This window comes from Galeopterus variegatus, unplaced genomic scaffold (assembly GCF_000696425.1).
Source record: "Galeopterus variegatus unplaced genomic scaffold, G_variegatus-3.0.2 Scaffold2641, whole genome shotgun sequence".
NCBI lineage: Eukaryota > Metazoa > Chordata > Mammalia > Dermoptera > Cynocephalidae > Galeopterus > Galeopterus variegatus.
Genome location: NW_007728752.1, coordinates 212,983 through 229,318, shown reverse-complemented (window position 1 = coordinate 229,318; position 16,336 = coordinate 212,983). Strand labels below are relative to the sequence as shown.

The 16,336-nt window shown below is 36.3% G+C and overlaps 1 protein-coding gene across 1 annotated transcript in view; it reads left to right on the top strand.

The window, feature by feature from the left end:
• LOC103598497 (dymeclin-like) overlaps positions 1-16,336 on the top strand; it is a 215,632-nt gene that overhangs the window by 72,811 nt on the left and 126,485 nt on the right. Inside the window, exons 6-7 of the mRNA XM_008582492.1 lie at positions 3,677-3,790; positions 4,757-4,851. Coding sequence (XP_008580714.1) covers positions 3,677-3,790; positions 4,757-4,851 — 209 coding nt within the window. The remainder of the gene's footprint in view (positions 1-3,676; positions 3,791-4,756; positions 4,852-16,336) is intronic.

Sequence of the window (16,336 nt, the reverse complement as noted above, 5' to 3'; positions counted from 1 at the left end):
ACACATTCATTCCTTTTGGCATTTCTTTCTCTTTTCTGATCCTCTTTCTATCAAACATAGAAGTGCTTACACTTTATTTTTCTACAGTTACACCAGGTTTATAGCACTGTGGCATGCCCTCTCCTGTAAAGTGTTTTTCCACAGGAGCAGGCAGCCTGGTGGGAACCCCAAAGATACTGCCATAGGACTGTCTACTATTGAGTGTTGTTTTATTCTCTTATCTTCTTGCTCCAATCTGGTGACTATAATGTTTCTTGCACTGAGGTTCTTTCTTCTCCTGCCCACCTGTTACTTTTACTCTATAAAATATTTGTATTTTTGAAATTATACCCCATCTTTTAATTATAGATTAGTTTCTATTTGAGCCTGATTTAAAAAGTCCATTTATGGGGCCGGCCCAGTGGCGCACTGCTATAGTGCGCCGCTTGGGAAGTGTGGCGGCGCTCCCGCCGAGAGTTCAGATCCCACATACAGACCGGCCGCTCACTGGCTGAGCGAGGGGCGGGGGCAACACCGAGGGTTGCCATCCTGTGGCCGGTCCCGGTCCGGTACGGGCGCGACACTGAGGGTTGCGATCCGTTGCCGGTCACGAAAAAAGAAAAAAAAAAGAAAAAAAAAAAAAAAAAGTCCATTTATGCTCTTATACATTTAAAGCTTTGCAGTATGTTTTCTGTATTCTAACTTATGGTGTATTTAGCCAGCCATTTATGTATCATCTACCTTGGATTTAAAATTTATGATGCATTCTGTTTTTCATTTGATATATAAAATCTGCATACGATAATTTAAACTTAGGTTAATTAAAGCGAGTGGTTACAGAATGTACAGATATAGAGTAATTAATGATTTTTATTTATGAACTGTAGAACTAATTCCTATTTAAAATTAATGTCTACACAGAATAAGTAACACAGTATACTGCTTCTAGAAGTCCGGTTTATAGTCTTTCATACTAAGATTTACAATTTTATTTTATTTTATTATATTTATTATTTTTTTTATTTTGTTGATATACAATGTGGTTGATTATTGTGGCCCATTACCAAAACCTCCCTCCCTCCTCCTTCTAAGATTTACAATTTTAAATACAAATAAATTATATTACATTTGTTTGAGGGTGTAAGTCTAAGTAATTTAAGTCTAGATTTTACTTTTTGGCTGAAAGTTTTGCTCATCACAAACATAGCTTAGGACATTGCAACCAAGATTTAGAGGATATGATTCTTTTCAAGTACATGTAGAACAGTTGCCAAAATTGATCATATGTTAACCAGAAACAGGTCTCCACAAATTTTGGATGATGAGAATTATATATAATAAATTCATAAATCTTACCAGAATGTTTTGATTATTTTTTCAATATTTCTGCTTGGAATGTTGAATGTTTTCTTCCTCTCAAAGAAATGTTGTATTGTTAATTTTTCTATTTTTCTTTTAGTCTGTTACTTCTGGAACTCTTATGAAGTGGATATTAGACCTCCACTTTTCTCTTATAGTTTCTGTGAAGAACTTCTCACTTTGGTCTTTTAAATCACAAATTCAGTTTTCCATAGTGCTCATTCTGCAAATTTTTCTCTCTCACCCAAATTTTAGCCATCATATTTTTGATCTTAAGCAATTTTTCTTTGTTCTCTGATTTTCCCTTTTCATAGAGCATGTTCTTATTTTTATGGATGCAGTATTCTGTCAAATCTCACCAAATATACTAATTAGAATTAAAAAAAAAATCCAGCTTCCTACATCATCTCTGTTTAATTGGAGGTCTCTTTGCTTTGCTTTTTCTGTTTCACAATTCATTATTTGGTTAGTAGACTTTTTATTATGAACACTATCAAACTTAAACATCATTGGAGAAAATAGTAGAATGAATCCCCATGTACTCATTGGCAACATTTTGCTGTTCTTATTTCATCTGCCTTTACCACTTTTTACATTTTGGCAATAGTCTTTTTAAACAAATCTTATAAATCATATGTATTTGTATATAATTTCACTGGTAAGTATTTTAGCAAGTATGGACTTTTTAATATATAACCATAACACCATTAGTACATCCAACAAAATCAACAGTAATTTTTGAATTCCTACTAATACTCTATTTTCTCCAATTATCTTTTTTTAAATTTTATTTTAATTTACACATTGTAATTATGCACACTTATGGGGTACAATCTGATATTTTGATACATATACATGTTGTATAATAATCCGGTCGAGGTAGTAAATGTATCAGTCACTTCATATATTTATCATTTCTTTGTGGCAAAAACATTCAAAAGCCCCTGCTCTAGCTATTACATAAGACACAAAGTTGTCACCCTACCGTGCAATAGAATATCAGAACTTATTCCTCCTTCAGTTATCTAAAATCAACTGTAAAAAGACATCCGTTTGAATCAAATTTTAAAGTTTACTTATTACACTTTAGTCCTTAAGACTCTTAAATGTATAATAGTCTCTCCCCCTCCCTCTTACTACACCACTGATTTGTTGAAGACACTGGGTCATTTGTTTAGCAGAATTTGTCTTTGGCTGATTATATCTTCATGTTATTTAACATGTTCTTCTATCCTCTGTATTTCACATACAGCTGGTAATTAGAACAGAGCTTTAATTAGGTTTGGCATATCTTTTAGGTTGTTGAATTTCTTCACCTTTTGTTATGTGTTTGTTGTCTATCCGTAGTTATAAATGCAAGTCTGGATTCAATGGTTTGGAAGGTGGTGGGACCTCCCTTGGCAACTGTGAATGATGGAGGTCTGCTGTGCTTTTGGCATATCTTTTAGGTTGTTGAATTTCTTCACCTTTTGTTATGTGTTTGTTGTCTATCCGTAGTTATAAATGCAAGTCTGGATTCATTGGTTTGGAAGGTGGTGGGACCTCCCTTGGCAACTGTGAATGATGGAGGTCTGCTGTGCTTTGCAGATGACTATATCTTCTCAGTTGAGAAGCAAGACTCAGCCCTGTCTCTTCCTATTTCAGGCATAGATAGAAAAGAATGTGGCACATTGGCTCTCCATGAGTCAAAGAGAAAGGATATAGAAATAACCTTAATGGAAGAGAATATTAGGGATTTCTAGTGCTCAGTGAAGCCTGTTTTGGTTTGTGGGGTTTTTTGTTGTTGTTGTTGTTTCTTTTTATGTACTTGTGATAGCCCATAATTGGCTGCTGTGCTGTTCGGTTTTTGTGTCTGTCTGATACCCATGTTACAAATCTACTGTGGAAATGTTTCAACTTAATTTAGAAAACATTTAAACATTGGCCTCTCCTAAACACAAGCGTGGAGGTTTTCTGCAATCTGTTGGGAAAGCTCTACTTGCTTTTCTAGAAGCACCTAGCTTTCCTTATTTTTGCTTTCAAACTGCTAAGCTCTGATTGGTTTTTCTGCCACTTTTATCAAACTATGTGCCATATCTCTTTCAGATACAATTGCTTGTCTACTAATGATATCCACACTTGTTTTTTTTTTTTTTTTTCTTCTCTCATTAAGGAGGAAGGAAAAGTAAACACATCAGCACAGTTTGCTTACTTGAACTGAAAATCCCACATTTACTTCTGTGTACTGCTTAATTCATCTTCGGAGCAAAGTCATGACTTCTCAAAAACTGTGGACATGGAGTAATTTTTTTTTCCTTAAAGCAATCATTTTTACTTAAATTTTTCTTTCTCATTACAGATATTAAAAAATATTACTTGGTATTCAGAACGGATTTTAACTGAAATTTCATTAGGGAGTCTCCTGATACTAGTCGTAATAAGAACCATTCAATACAACATGACAAGGACAAGAGTAAGTATTCCATAGCTGTTTTTCTATCTTTTCACATATAGTAGAATTAAGACTATGGTTTAAAGCAATTCCAAGTTTTAGAGTGCCAAAATTCTCATGAAATATGGTGGAAAAATACAGATCAGCATATAGTCACTGTATTACATGATTCTAATGTAATATCTGTTTGTTAATGTTTCATGGTTGTATAATCAAAAATATCTTACATGAAACAGAAAATAAACAGTGCTGCACATTTAGACAAAAGCTACTGTATATCTTTGGAGTGATAACACTGATTTGCCTTTTAAAAGCAGCAAGAACAGAAATTAAGAAGATATGAGAAAATATGAATTCAGATGGGAAAGAAAAGTCAATGAGAGAGAATACAGAGTAAAAAATTTCTACTGGATTCTGTTTATAGTAACTGGAAGCAAATTTCAGTTCTGGTCCACAGAAATAAATTGTCAAAGAGAAGCAATCTATAGAATGCACAGTTAAGAGAAGTGCTCCACTTTTCTGAACTGTTTTCAGTTATTTCCCTCTGTGGAACTAATGTAGATGCATGTACATATTTTTTGCCTGAAGCCCTAGGAGCCAGATGTCTTTTAGAATGGAGGCTTTTTTGGATTTTAAAAAGATAATTACAGTGTATATGCTGTACTATGTGTAACCATTAAGGTCTGAAGCAGCACACTGTAATTAAACATTAGTATTTCTGCATCAAAATATTTCAATATTTAACGTGGTGAGAATAACGAAGACTACCAATAGCATCATAATTTTTTGTGTCAGGTGTTGCTTCCAAACGAATTGTGAAAAAACTGAATTTTCTGTGCTTTATGGATTTGGGAATTAGAGAAAAGGGATTGTGGATCTGAACTTTCTAAAATCAGTAACAATTGAGTTTACATTTGCTTCTAGTTAATTTTTCTTAAAATATAGAGAAGCCTTGATGTATGTCTTAAACTTGCTGTTTTCTAACAGGACAAGTACCTTCACACAAATTGTTTGGCAGCTTTAGCAAATATGTCAGCACAGTTTCGCTCTCTCCACCAGTATGCTGCCCAGAGAATCATCAGGTAAATATAAGCTTTAAAAGAAATAATGATTTTTGCTTTGTGGCTGACCTGTTGAGAAGGATTCTGTGGTGGTCCCTTTTAAATGTTATCTGCACGGAATATCAAATTTTCTTGCTTAATTTTTATCACCTTCTTGTTTGATTGCATATATCTTGTTCTGTTTTGTTTTCTAACCCAACTTGTCAATCAAAGTTAATTGTATTTACTTTCAATCTTTTAATAGAATCTAGTTTAAGTGCTGTGTGTTACCTTTTTACAGAGGAGCAGGTATATTTCTTAGTAATGCAGACTAAATGTTAACATATTTGCTGAGCATTTTATAGAGCATCACAGACTTTGAAGGAGTTATCTGTGTTTGTTTTAGAGAATTCTTTTCATAGCAGTTTACCTTTGTATTAGTTTCCTTTTGCTGCTGTAACAAACTAACACAAATTAGCTTAAACCAACACATATTTGTTATCTTACAGTTCTCTAGGTTAGAAGTCCAATGTGGGTCTCACTAGTCTAAAGTCAAGATGTCAACAGGGCTGTGTTCCTTTCTGGAGGCTCTAGAGGAGGGTCTACTTTTTTTTTTTTTTTGTCTTTTCTAGCTGTTAGAGGCTGCCTGCATACGTTGGCTCTTGGCCCCTTCCTCCATTTTCTAAGCCAGCAGCAGTAGGTTTTCTCACATCTCATCACTCTGACCTCCTCTTGTGGCTACCTCTTCCACTCTGGTGACTCTTGTGTTTTTCTTGGCCCTACCCGGATAACATACAGGATAATTTCCCCATCTCAAGATTGGAATCACAACCGCAAAGCCCTTTTTGCCATGGAAAGTGACATATTCACAAGTTCAAGGAATTAGGATGTGGACATTTGGGGGAGAGCCATATTCGTATAACTTCGTATAATGTATGCTATACGAAGTTATGCCGAAGAGCCATATATTCTGTCTGCCAGAAACCCCTGTCTCTTCCCCACACTTTGCCAAACACACGATCTTTAAGGGTATGAAAGCTGTTTAATCAGTCATGAGTGAATATCATTTGCAGAGGTCTTTAATATATGCAGGAGCTTCTTTACCTTCTGATAGGCTGCTCAGTATTGTCCTAGCAGCTCTTGAGTAGAACATTTTTTATATGAGTCAGTGAGGTCATATTGTTTCCTTTAATTTATGCTTTTAGGGAAATGCAGTTTTGATCATTGGTTTTTATTTTCCAGTTATTGGTGGTGATCACAACTCCATATCTCTTATAGCCCCTGATCTCACATTCTGTCCATTGGCTAGACATTTAATAACCTGGGCTCATTTTTAACTATTATTCAGAAATAACTTACTTTCTTCATCTGTTTATTTATCTGCAGTATTTAGGAGACAATATTTTGCATTGACTCACTTTTTAAATTTATGTCTGGTTTTAATACATTCTATTAGTTTGTTTTTTGGGTTTGTACTTGAGAGATAGTCTGGTTGGCTGATTTTGGACTAACAGAACTTCATGATTTAAAGTAAACATAGCTGTCTTCTCATATCTTGGAGTCTTCTGGTTAATTCTGGAGAACCTTTCGTTTCCAGAAGTTGACGTTTTTCACCATTCTTTATTTCAGCATGACAGTTTTAGTGATTTCTCTGCTGCTTTTTGGTCTGTTTTACTGTCTGTGTTTGTGGAGTTTTATAATGGTTTCATGAAGATTTCATTATAAGATTAATTTTCCTTAATGAACATTTGGTCTGTTCACTATGAAAATGCCAAATGAGCTGATTCAGAATTGAAGTTATGATAAAATGTATTAAGCAAAATTAAATAAAAAATTTCTAGATGTAAGAATTGGAAGAAAAAATGCAAATAAAGCATTGTGCCCAATTTTTTATCTGTGATGACAAAACTAGAAAACAAACCAATCATATTTGAAGAAATAAGAAACATAATTTAGATTTGTGATGTGGGAATATTTAAATTTATCTAAATATTGAATATACTACTCAATAATGAGTAGTGCTTTACTTCATTTTAGTGGATTTTTATTTAGCATTATATGAGTGAGGAACTATGTTAAGCAATACAGGGAATATCAAAATTAATAATAAATGTTCTTGCCCTCACATAGCTTACAGTTCAGTAGCAAGGATAAGATAAGGACCCTATCCTTGCACATATAAGATACAAGGATCTCATATACAGCAGAATGTGGTAAATATCCCAGTGAAAGAAAAATTCCTACAGTGGGGGGGGTGAGTGAGTGGTTCAGAGAATGGTGAGATCACATCTCGTTGAGAGATTAGGCAGAGAGGAATGGCATTAGAAACTGCACTGATAGGGAATAACGTCAATCACAACCAACCAAACCAAAACAAGAGAGGATGTGCTAAGAGAGGATGGTTTACATGTAGATAATAACCAGTATCATTTAATTGGCATGTTGCTGATGTGTATAAGGATTATAGGCGAGAAGCCTGAAAGAGTGAGCAGGGGTCTTATTGTGGCAGGGCATGGTGTTAGACTCACAGTTTAGGATAATGGAAGGAATAGAGAGAGAAAGGAAGATCTGGTCTGCGATAACAACAAAAAAGAAAATGTGAGTTAAATGAGTTATAAATGGATTTTGAAGGAAAGAGTTTAAGGTGAATTTCCAGGGTCATCCATTTCAGCAGGTGACTCATGCTCTGTTTGTCACACTGAGAGAAGTGCAGTTCCAAAAAGTTCCCAAGTGCTGCCAATGCTTCTTTTCCAAGGACCACATTTGAATGGCCAGTAAGCACCAGAACATCCGTGTTATCCAGGAGGGAGCTTGTTAGAGACACAGAGTGTGGGCCTTGCTTCAGAAACACTGAATCAGAATATTCTTTTTAACAAGATCCCCAAATGATTTGTATGCACATTAAAGTCTGGAAAACACTTTGAGTTTGGGCCTGGAAAACAAGATTTATTCCCTCAGAAAACACTTGTCTTGAGTTGGAAATGGGGCCTAGCTTTTTTGTATCTTGAGAGAACTCATTTTCTATTACATGTTTGTGTTTAGTGTGTGGAATGGTAAAGCATAAGAAATGCCTAACAAAAACTGTTTAGACACATAGAAGAGTCTGTATTATAGCAGTGCAACTCAAGATTCACCAGATGCTCTGTAACTCCTTTGAGTGGGAAGTAATCAGTTTTCACATACACGTTTTCTAAATCCTCTTTTAGGAAGACTACACAATTTTTAATCTGTCAGTTGCAAAACTTAGAGGAGCCAGTCTGTCTTGTGATCTTCAACAAAATGCAAAACAGAATAACATGTTTCGATGCTATGAAAGGATTTGAATAAAGTTTTTAAAAACGTTCTTACCTGGGCATAAATGTAAGGATCAATTTCTTGTGGTGTCTAGGCTATTGTTTTTTTTTGGTTTTTTTTTTCCTTTTTTGTCTTTTTTTGTGTCCGGCAACGGATCGCAACCCTCAGTGTCGCGCTTGTACCGGACTGGGACCGGCAACGGGATCGCAACCCTCGGTGTTGCGCCCACACCTCGCTCAGCCAGTGAGCGGGAACCGGTCTGTATGTGGGATCCGAACCCTCGGTGGGAGCGCCGCCGCACTCCACACGCCACCGGGCCGGCCTAGGCTATTGTTTATATTTAATGACAATACATCTTTTACAGACTCTTGGTGTCTGAGAAAAATTATATACAGATATGATCTGTTCAACTTTATGAAGTCTTTTTAACATATTATAAGCATGGATGTTTGATTTATTTATTATGTGGGATTATGAGGTTATTAATTCAGTTTAAAAACTTTTATAAAGAGTAGATTATATGCAGAGGATTATTGTGGGTTACAAAGATATTATTTAATACCTGCCCTTAAGACTTTTCCTTGGGCTGGCCAGTTAGCTTAGTTGGTTAGAGCGTGGTGCTGATAACACCAAGGTCCAGGATTCAATCCCTGTATGGCCAGCAGCAGGAAAAAAAAAAGACTTTTCCTTATTTCCTCTATTCTTTCCTTTGGCTTCTCTTCACCCATGGCTTAACAGATAGTTTCTCTAGCATCTCATTCTGTCTTGTTTTTTTCTTTGTTCAGTCGTTACACATTTTCCCTGGGAGATCACATATATGCCTATGACTTCACCTACTGTCTAATCGTTTACTGAACACCACCGAAATCTAAATTTATAATCTAGATCTTTCTTTCTCTTTCACTATACTGGCAGCCACTATAGTACGAGTATTATGAGTAAGAGCACAGACTCTGTAGACTGTCAGAGTTTGGGATCCCAGCTCCAAAACTTACTAGCTATGGAGATGTCATTTAATTTTTCTATGCAGCAGTTTCCCCATCTGTAAGATGGGGGTGACAGTAGTTGCTGTCTCAAAGGATTATGGTGAGGATTAAGTCATTAATATTTGTAAAAGGCCTGGCACATAATGTGTGCTCATATGTGTTAGCTAGCTGAGCACTGGCTTTACTAGATTCACTACCAGGATATCCCATACTTACTGCAAACTTTTATTATGTTTAAAACTGAAGAAACTCATTTTTAAACCTACTCTTCCTTTTAAATTCCCTATCCTACATCATGGGTCTTACCACAGCCACCTAAATTTGCCAAGCCAGAAACCTGCAAGTAATTCAGTGACATTTCTCTCTGTCAAATTCTGTATCTTGTTCAGCCTTGATGTTGTGTCTGACCCTGCTGTTGAAACTTGCATTCATACCCTCTTTTCTGTCTCCATTGCTATTGCCTTGATTCAGGTGTTCACCGTCTTTACCCAAACTATATTAGTAGTCTGCTGGTCTTTCTGACTCTCTCTTCACCCCACCACAATCTCCCTCTACACCACTGCATCCATGTGAAAAGCAGATCTGATCCTATTGCTTCCTTTGCTTCAAATCATTAAATGGCTTCCCACTGCCAGGAGGTTAAAATCCAATCTGCTTAGAGCACTGGCGCTCCACAGAGGGTGATTTTGTCCCCAGGGGATATTTCACAATAGCTGGAGTTGGGTCTTTTTTTTTTTTTTTTGGTTCCCATAACTGGGGAGGAGGCTGCTACTGACATCTAGTGGGTAGAGACCAGAGAAGTTGCTAACCATTCTTTGATGCACAGGACAGCCCCAACAGCAAAAAATTACGCAGCCCAAAATGGTCAGTAGTGCCGAGGATGAGAAATCTGGTTTTAGAGCCACATGGTCTGTCCTTTACTCTTAATCTTTGGTTGCTACTTGACATGTGGCTGGTGATCCAGCCTTACCGAATCATTACACTCCCTTGTTCTTTCATAGCTACACTCCTGAATCTGCATAAGTGTGGCTTGGAACTAGAAAAAAGTTGAGGTAGTTTCTGGTATCACCTCTTCTTTCCCCAAGTCTTTTTTCCACAAGTCTTTTTTCCCCAACTAGCTTCCTACTCTTCTATGCTTTTTGTTTTATCTTAAACCTTCAACGGCTTCTTCCACTTGCTAAGGCTGCCCTCAGTTCAGCTGCTAGGCCTTTTTACTTTGGATCCAGCTGCTGCTAGTACAGTTACTTCTTATTTCCCCATTCAGATTACCAAGAGAAAGAACCCAGTTGGCCCTGCACATCTCTTCATAGCAGCCCGTGGGTCATTGTCAGTTTCTGGCCCAGGGGCTAGTTATTGGGGTAGGAGCCGGGAGAAGAGACTAGGGAAAAAAGAAAGTTACATGTGAGAAAATCTGGCTGTGGCTACCTCGCTTCTGTCAGAAGTGGATGTGCGAAACATAAAAGTTCAGAGTCTCGACCTGTCCAGTGTAGGTACTTACGACACATTGGCCTGAAGGTGCCAGTCTTGTTGCTTAAACAGAGTAATAATTACTGGAGATAAAAGACTTGTCTTACATTTCTTTTCATTACTGGACAGAGAGTAGCTCTCAATAGGCATGCAATAGACTTTTAATAAATAGTTAGTGACTAATTCTTAGAAAATGGGCTGGCATTTGGGATTTTAATTTTAGTTCTGGTGCCTACCATTCTGAGACTTCACATAAATTGATTGGTCTCTTGCCACATTTTGCAGATATCTGCTACTTTTTGAAGCTAGTAAAGTTGATAATATGGTGTCCAAAAGATGCTTTAGACAATGTATGACATTATTGAAATGTTTCTGGTTTTTCAAACCTCTTCAGAATAAATTAATATAAAATATAGATTAGGTTTTTAATTAAAACATTTTATAAGAGTAGTACTTTTTTTTGGTAAAATTTAATAATGTAATTTAAGAATTTTTAAATTCTTTTTTTTTTTTAAAAAGATGACCGGTAAGGGAATCTTAACCCTTGATTTGGTGTTGTCAGCACCACGCTCAGCCAGTGAGCGAACCGGCCATCCCTATATAGGATCCGAACCCGGGGTCTTGGTGTTATCAGCACCGCACTCTCCCGAGTGAGCCACCGGGCCGGCCCGAATTTTTAAATTCTTAAATCCGTGATTTATATTTTCATCTTTTCTCATCATTTCATCTTTTCTCATCGTGTACCATGACATCTGGTTATTTCTGTTGATTATGATATTTTAGGAATACTATCTTAATTTTAAAATAAGGTCTGTTGAATGACAAATTCAAACATGTCACTTCTTCAGTGTCTCACCACTTGTCTCCATTTTGTTACTTGGAAGACTGGTAAAAGTCTGCAGGCTTATACAGTTTAGCGTGTTGGCTTCACATAACTAAGTGGCTGTTCCCAGTTGATCGAGATGAGAAGTCCATGCCCCATTCCACAGCACTGTCATAGCAAGGCTGGCAGAAAATCATTTGTGAGAGTGATTCACCTGCCGTGGGACCACAGATCCAAACTCCTCCTAGAGGTTATCTGAAACAGACGAAGGTAGTTGAAGGTAGCCACACCCTTGTTGATCCCTGCATTTGGTGCGCCCCATCCCTCATTCCAGCTGCCTTCAATATAGCTAAGTACTGAAAGTTATAGTAATAAAGATAGTACAGTCTTTTTTATTTTTTAAAAATCTACTATTTGAAATAGGTATGGATGTGTTCAGGTATTTCAGTACATGGAAATTGTCCTGGGAAATAAACATGGAAAGGAAAACAAGAACTGTTGATCTTTTAGCCTGAGACCATAATATTTTTCTTACATCTAATCCTTGATATTAAATTTTATTTTTTAATTACTTACTGAGCTTCTACTGTATGCTTGTCACTGCTGAAATTCTCTTTGAGATTTCCTGTGTTTTCATTTGAGACTGTCATTTGTTGTATCTAGAAATTAAATGTTGCTATAGTTGGTTTAATTTTTAAAACTAATTCAGTTTCAACCTCATATTATTATATGATACCATTGTAGTCAGGGAATTGTTTATTTAGGGAAGTAATTATCTGATACTAAGTTATAATGAATTATTCAGTTCTGTCCAAAATATCGGTAAGTTATTTAACTTTTGTCTCCCATCTCTAAAATGAGATGTAATACCTACTTCATGTGAGTATTGTAAGAGTTAATAATGGCTTGTAAAGTCTTTTGCATTCCTATTTTCTCTATTATACTATTGTAACATTTTTGAAATGTTTTGAATCTAAAAATAAATCCGGATAGCATCCCTACAAAATAATTTTTTGGTCCCCTTTAATATTCCTAGATTCTGATTCCCTATCTAACGGATTACCAAATCACCTGTATTTCCCATATATTTCTCTAAAGAAAGAAAATGAAGATCTCATTGAATGTAGGTAGAGGTTTTTAATAATAATGTTTTTTATTTTAGACTGGTAGGAGATCTGAGCAATGGCTTGCAGTGTAAGTACTTCTTTTAAACAAACATGGTTTCATTTTTTTTTTAAAGACAGAATTAACATGTTCTTGCCCAATTCCTAGGCAATAAAGAGGTTCCAGTTTCACCATTGCTTTGGTCTTTGCTGATTCTTGTTTGATCTTGGCATAGCAGTAGCCAAGAAAGGAAGGAGGAATGTTTGCCTTAAAAATCTGGCTTCCTGTGCTTTCTACAGCCAGTGGTACTTTGAAGGCAGCTAAATTTTTCAGGGAAATCTGGCATGGTTTGCTTTTTTTAGTTTAGTCCTTTCTTAAGAAGTTACATTGAGAACATTTAGACAGCTCCCAGTTGAAAATTTATAAGTTTCCAATAGAAAATTTCTAACTATTCAGAGAATTGCTAGTATTATATAATAGCATGTCTTGGCAGACTTGATAGGACATGTGAAAACTTCATAATTGGTTTAATTGCAGTTTAGACTGCTGGCACATTCAAAATGTCATCTTCAATGAAGCATGTCATACATTTATCTGAATTTTGATTTCTTATAAGTAAAGATCTTCGTGGACAAAATTGCCACGTGGGAAATTAAACATTAAAATAACTTGTGTAGAGCTTTATAGAATGTCACCATCACATTGTAGAGGTAACTGGATTTGGAAGGGGTGTGGCTCATATTTTGTCTTCTTAGCCATGAATTATTAAGCCTCCATTTCTATCTACTACTGTGAAGGATCTGAGATTTTTACCATACTTTCAAGCTAACAAATTAGCCTGCCACAGTTTTGTGGATCCTGGTAGGAGACTCAGACTCCTGGGTTAGAGACAAAGGAGTTTGATACTGTCTTTTTATTATATATTTTATTACAAATTATTGCTCACAGTAGTAGTAGGAGGAGGAGCCAGGGTATCATTTTCTTGTGTGGTTACCTGTGCTCACAGGGCAGCATGACAAGAGCCAGTGACATTTGCAAATGGAGATGCTTGGGTTACAGGAGAGGAATCCCGAGTTTAGGAAACCCCAGTCTTTTATAATAGGCTTCAAGCAAACCTGATGCACCTTTGCTTTGGAGGGAGACATCTTTAATGTATTTGAAAGCAAACAAACTACCCTCTGCTGTAGAGGGCGACTATTTCTATCTTCCAAATCTGTTCACTCTACAAGTATCTATGAAAAGATAGTCTAGAGCACCAGGCTGTTTATGCCTCTGCTTTTAAGATGTGCAGAAATACGAGAGACCTGTGGGGAATTGTCTCCCGACATTCTTTACCTAGTCATGCATTTCTATTGCTAGTTAGAAAAATCTGTCACTGTTTCACTGAGGTAGTTAGTTGATACTGCTGTAGGTTTTATTTTTCAGTTGCTAATGCATTGGATTTATGTATCTTAGAAGAAGTAAAGGATTGAATGGGCTCATCAATCTCTGCTTTGCACATGTGTCAAACTGAACCTCCAGCTCAGGTGTCAGTGTCATTAATGCAACCCTTAAAGCCTTGTTGCTGAGTGGCTTTGAAGAACCAGAGTATTTTTGGTTTAAAAACAAATCATAAAATTATAAATTTGGAAGAACCTTTAATGATCATCTAAGACAAAGTTGCACATTTTACATATGGAAATACTGAAATCTAGAGGAGTTATATGACTAGTCCACGCAAACACTGTTGCAAAAGCAGATGTAGAAATCAAGTCATCCAGCTCCTAGCCTAGTATTCTTCCCAGAACAAAAGAAAAAAGAGGTGTGTGCTTTCTCTCTCTCTTTTTTAAAAACATAGTTGTGATATCTGATATGTTATTAAATACTAAGGCCAGAGAAGAAAAATAAAGTGACTTAAAGCATTTTCCTTCTTGATGAATTGTACATGTTTTGTGGACATTATAAAAAGCACCTTTTCTGAGACAAAGAAACCAAGTGTTGTGTTAACAGGAGAAATGGGAGTAAACAGAAAGGTAAAGAGATTTAAAATGACTCATGTTCGTTGTAAATACATGCTGAATCAGATGTACCTGAGACTTGACAAGTGAGGGAAGAGAGAATGTTTCCTTAGGAGTGAGAAGAGGAGAGTTGGAAAAAGGTAACTTTGAAAAGGTAGGTAGAGACTCCCTATCACAAATATTGTGAATTTTCTGAACATTTGTTCATTTGCTTAACGCACCTAAGTTTCCTCATGTATGAAATGGGAGTATTCTCTTAGGGCTGCTGTGAAGAATAAATTAGTTAATATAGATGAAGTGCTTAGAACTGCATCTGTTGAATAGCAATCACCCAGGAATTACCAAAGGCAAAATATCTGCCTTGTTAGGGGAACTGACACACAGTACTATGTCTTGTTCCTGATGGCCCAGTAGGTATTTGAATGAATGGTGAAATTATGATACTCTAACGATTATAATATATGGTTAAGTACTGGCTATAGGTGAGGAGGAACCAGAATGCCATATAGACTACCCCTCCTTTTTTTTTTTTTATTTGCACAGCTGATATCTGACACATTTTGCATCCTGGGCCCTATACAATGTGTTATTTGTGTTATCCAATGATATGGGTATTATTATTTCCATTTTATAAAGTAGAAACTAAATCTTACAGAAGTAACTCGTATAAGGAAAGTGACAACACTGGGATATAAACCTATGCCTGTCCTCCATCCATTGCCTGTACTACCTTCCATTGCCAAGTGCTACTTAGAAATGAAGTTTTAAATTAAAAGCAAGTGAGTAAGTTATGTATAGGGCAGTTTAATATAACACTCTGCCTTGAGTTAGTTGTCAACCTTTCTAAGCATATGATCTCCTTGTTGACATGTTTTTAAAAACCTGTTGGCTATCTTTTAGTAGCTGCTGTCTGAGATTTGAAGGTGGGGTCCCAGATGTCTTGTGATAGGATATGCTAGTAGCCTTTCTCAATTGGGCTTCCGAGAGAATCAAGGCCTATGGAGACTGAGATGAGTGAGGATTTTTTCAGTTCTTCCAAGGAGATGTTTGCTCATGGTGAATACCTTTCTAAACAGGTGGAAGTGAAGTCAGTTTATGACAATAATTTTGTCTTTTAGGATCTCTGGTTGTAAAGATCTGAGAGGCCTTCTGGGCTTGTCCACTGGTTAAGAAAAATTACTGTAGGAACTTAATGTGACATGTCTGTTACTGATTTTTTAAAATATAAAGTGTGTCTGTTTTCTTATCTTCATTAGTCAGACATGAAGATCATATTGAAGTGTGAGAACATTTGTATATTCTTCATTTAATAAACTTTCACAGATCCATTAGTCCTGGAAATTCAGAAGTATTCACAACTCTGTCATTATTTACTACCTGATGTGAACATATTAATGGTGCCTTAGTACAAAAGATAGAGACTGTCACGTTATTATACATTTTCCATTTAGAATCACTCGATCTTAAGTAAAACACCGAGATTCTAAATATACCCTCTGAGAAACTAGAGTAACTGGTCTAATGTTTTCTTCATAGTGTATTTTGTAACATAGTTGTGGTTTCTTTTTAACAAGAGTAGGTATTTAGGGGACATCTAATCATTTGTCAGATATTTTCTATATGTCCACCATGTGTCAGACATCTCAAAGCATTGGAGATTCACACAATTGACTTGAGTGCTGCCTTTAAAGAGCTTTCAGCCTAGTGTATGTGGTGGACTGATAATCCTAGAGCCCTGAAGTGGTGCTCTGATGAAAGTGTTGCTGACACAGGAGGGGCAAGACAGCTCACCTGAGGATCACTGAAGTACCAGAGAGGTGATGTTGAGTTATATCTTGATAGTTACACTCTTTTAA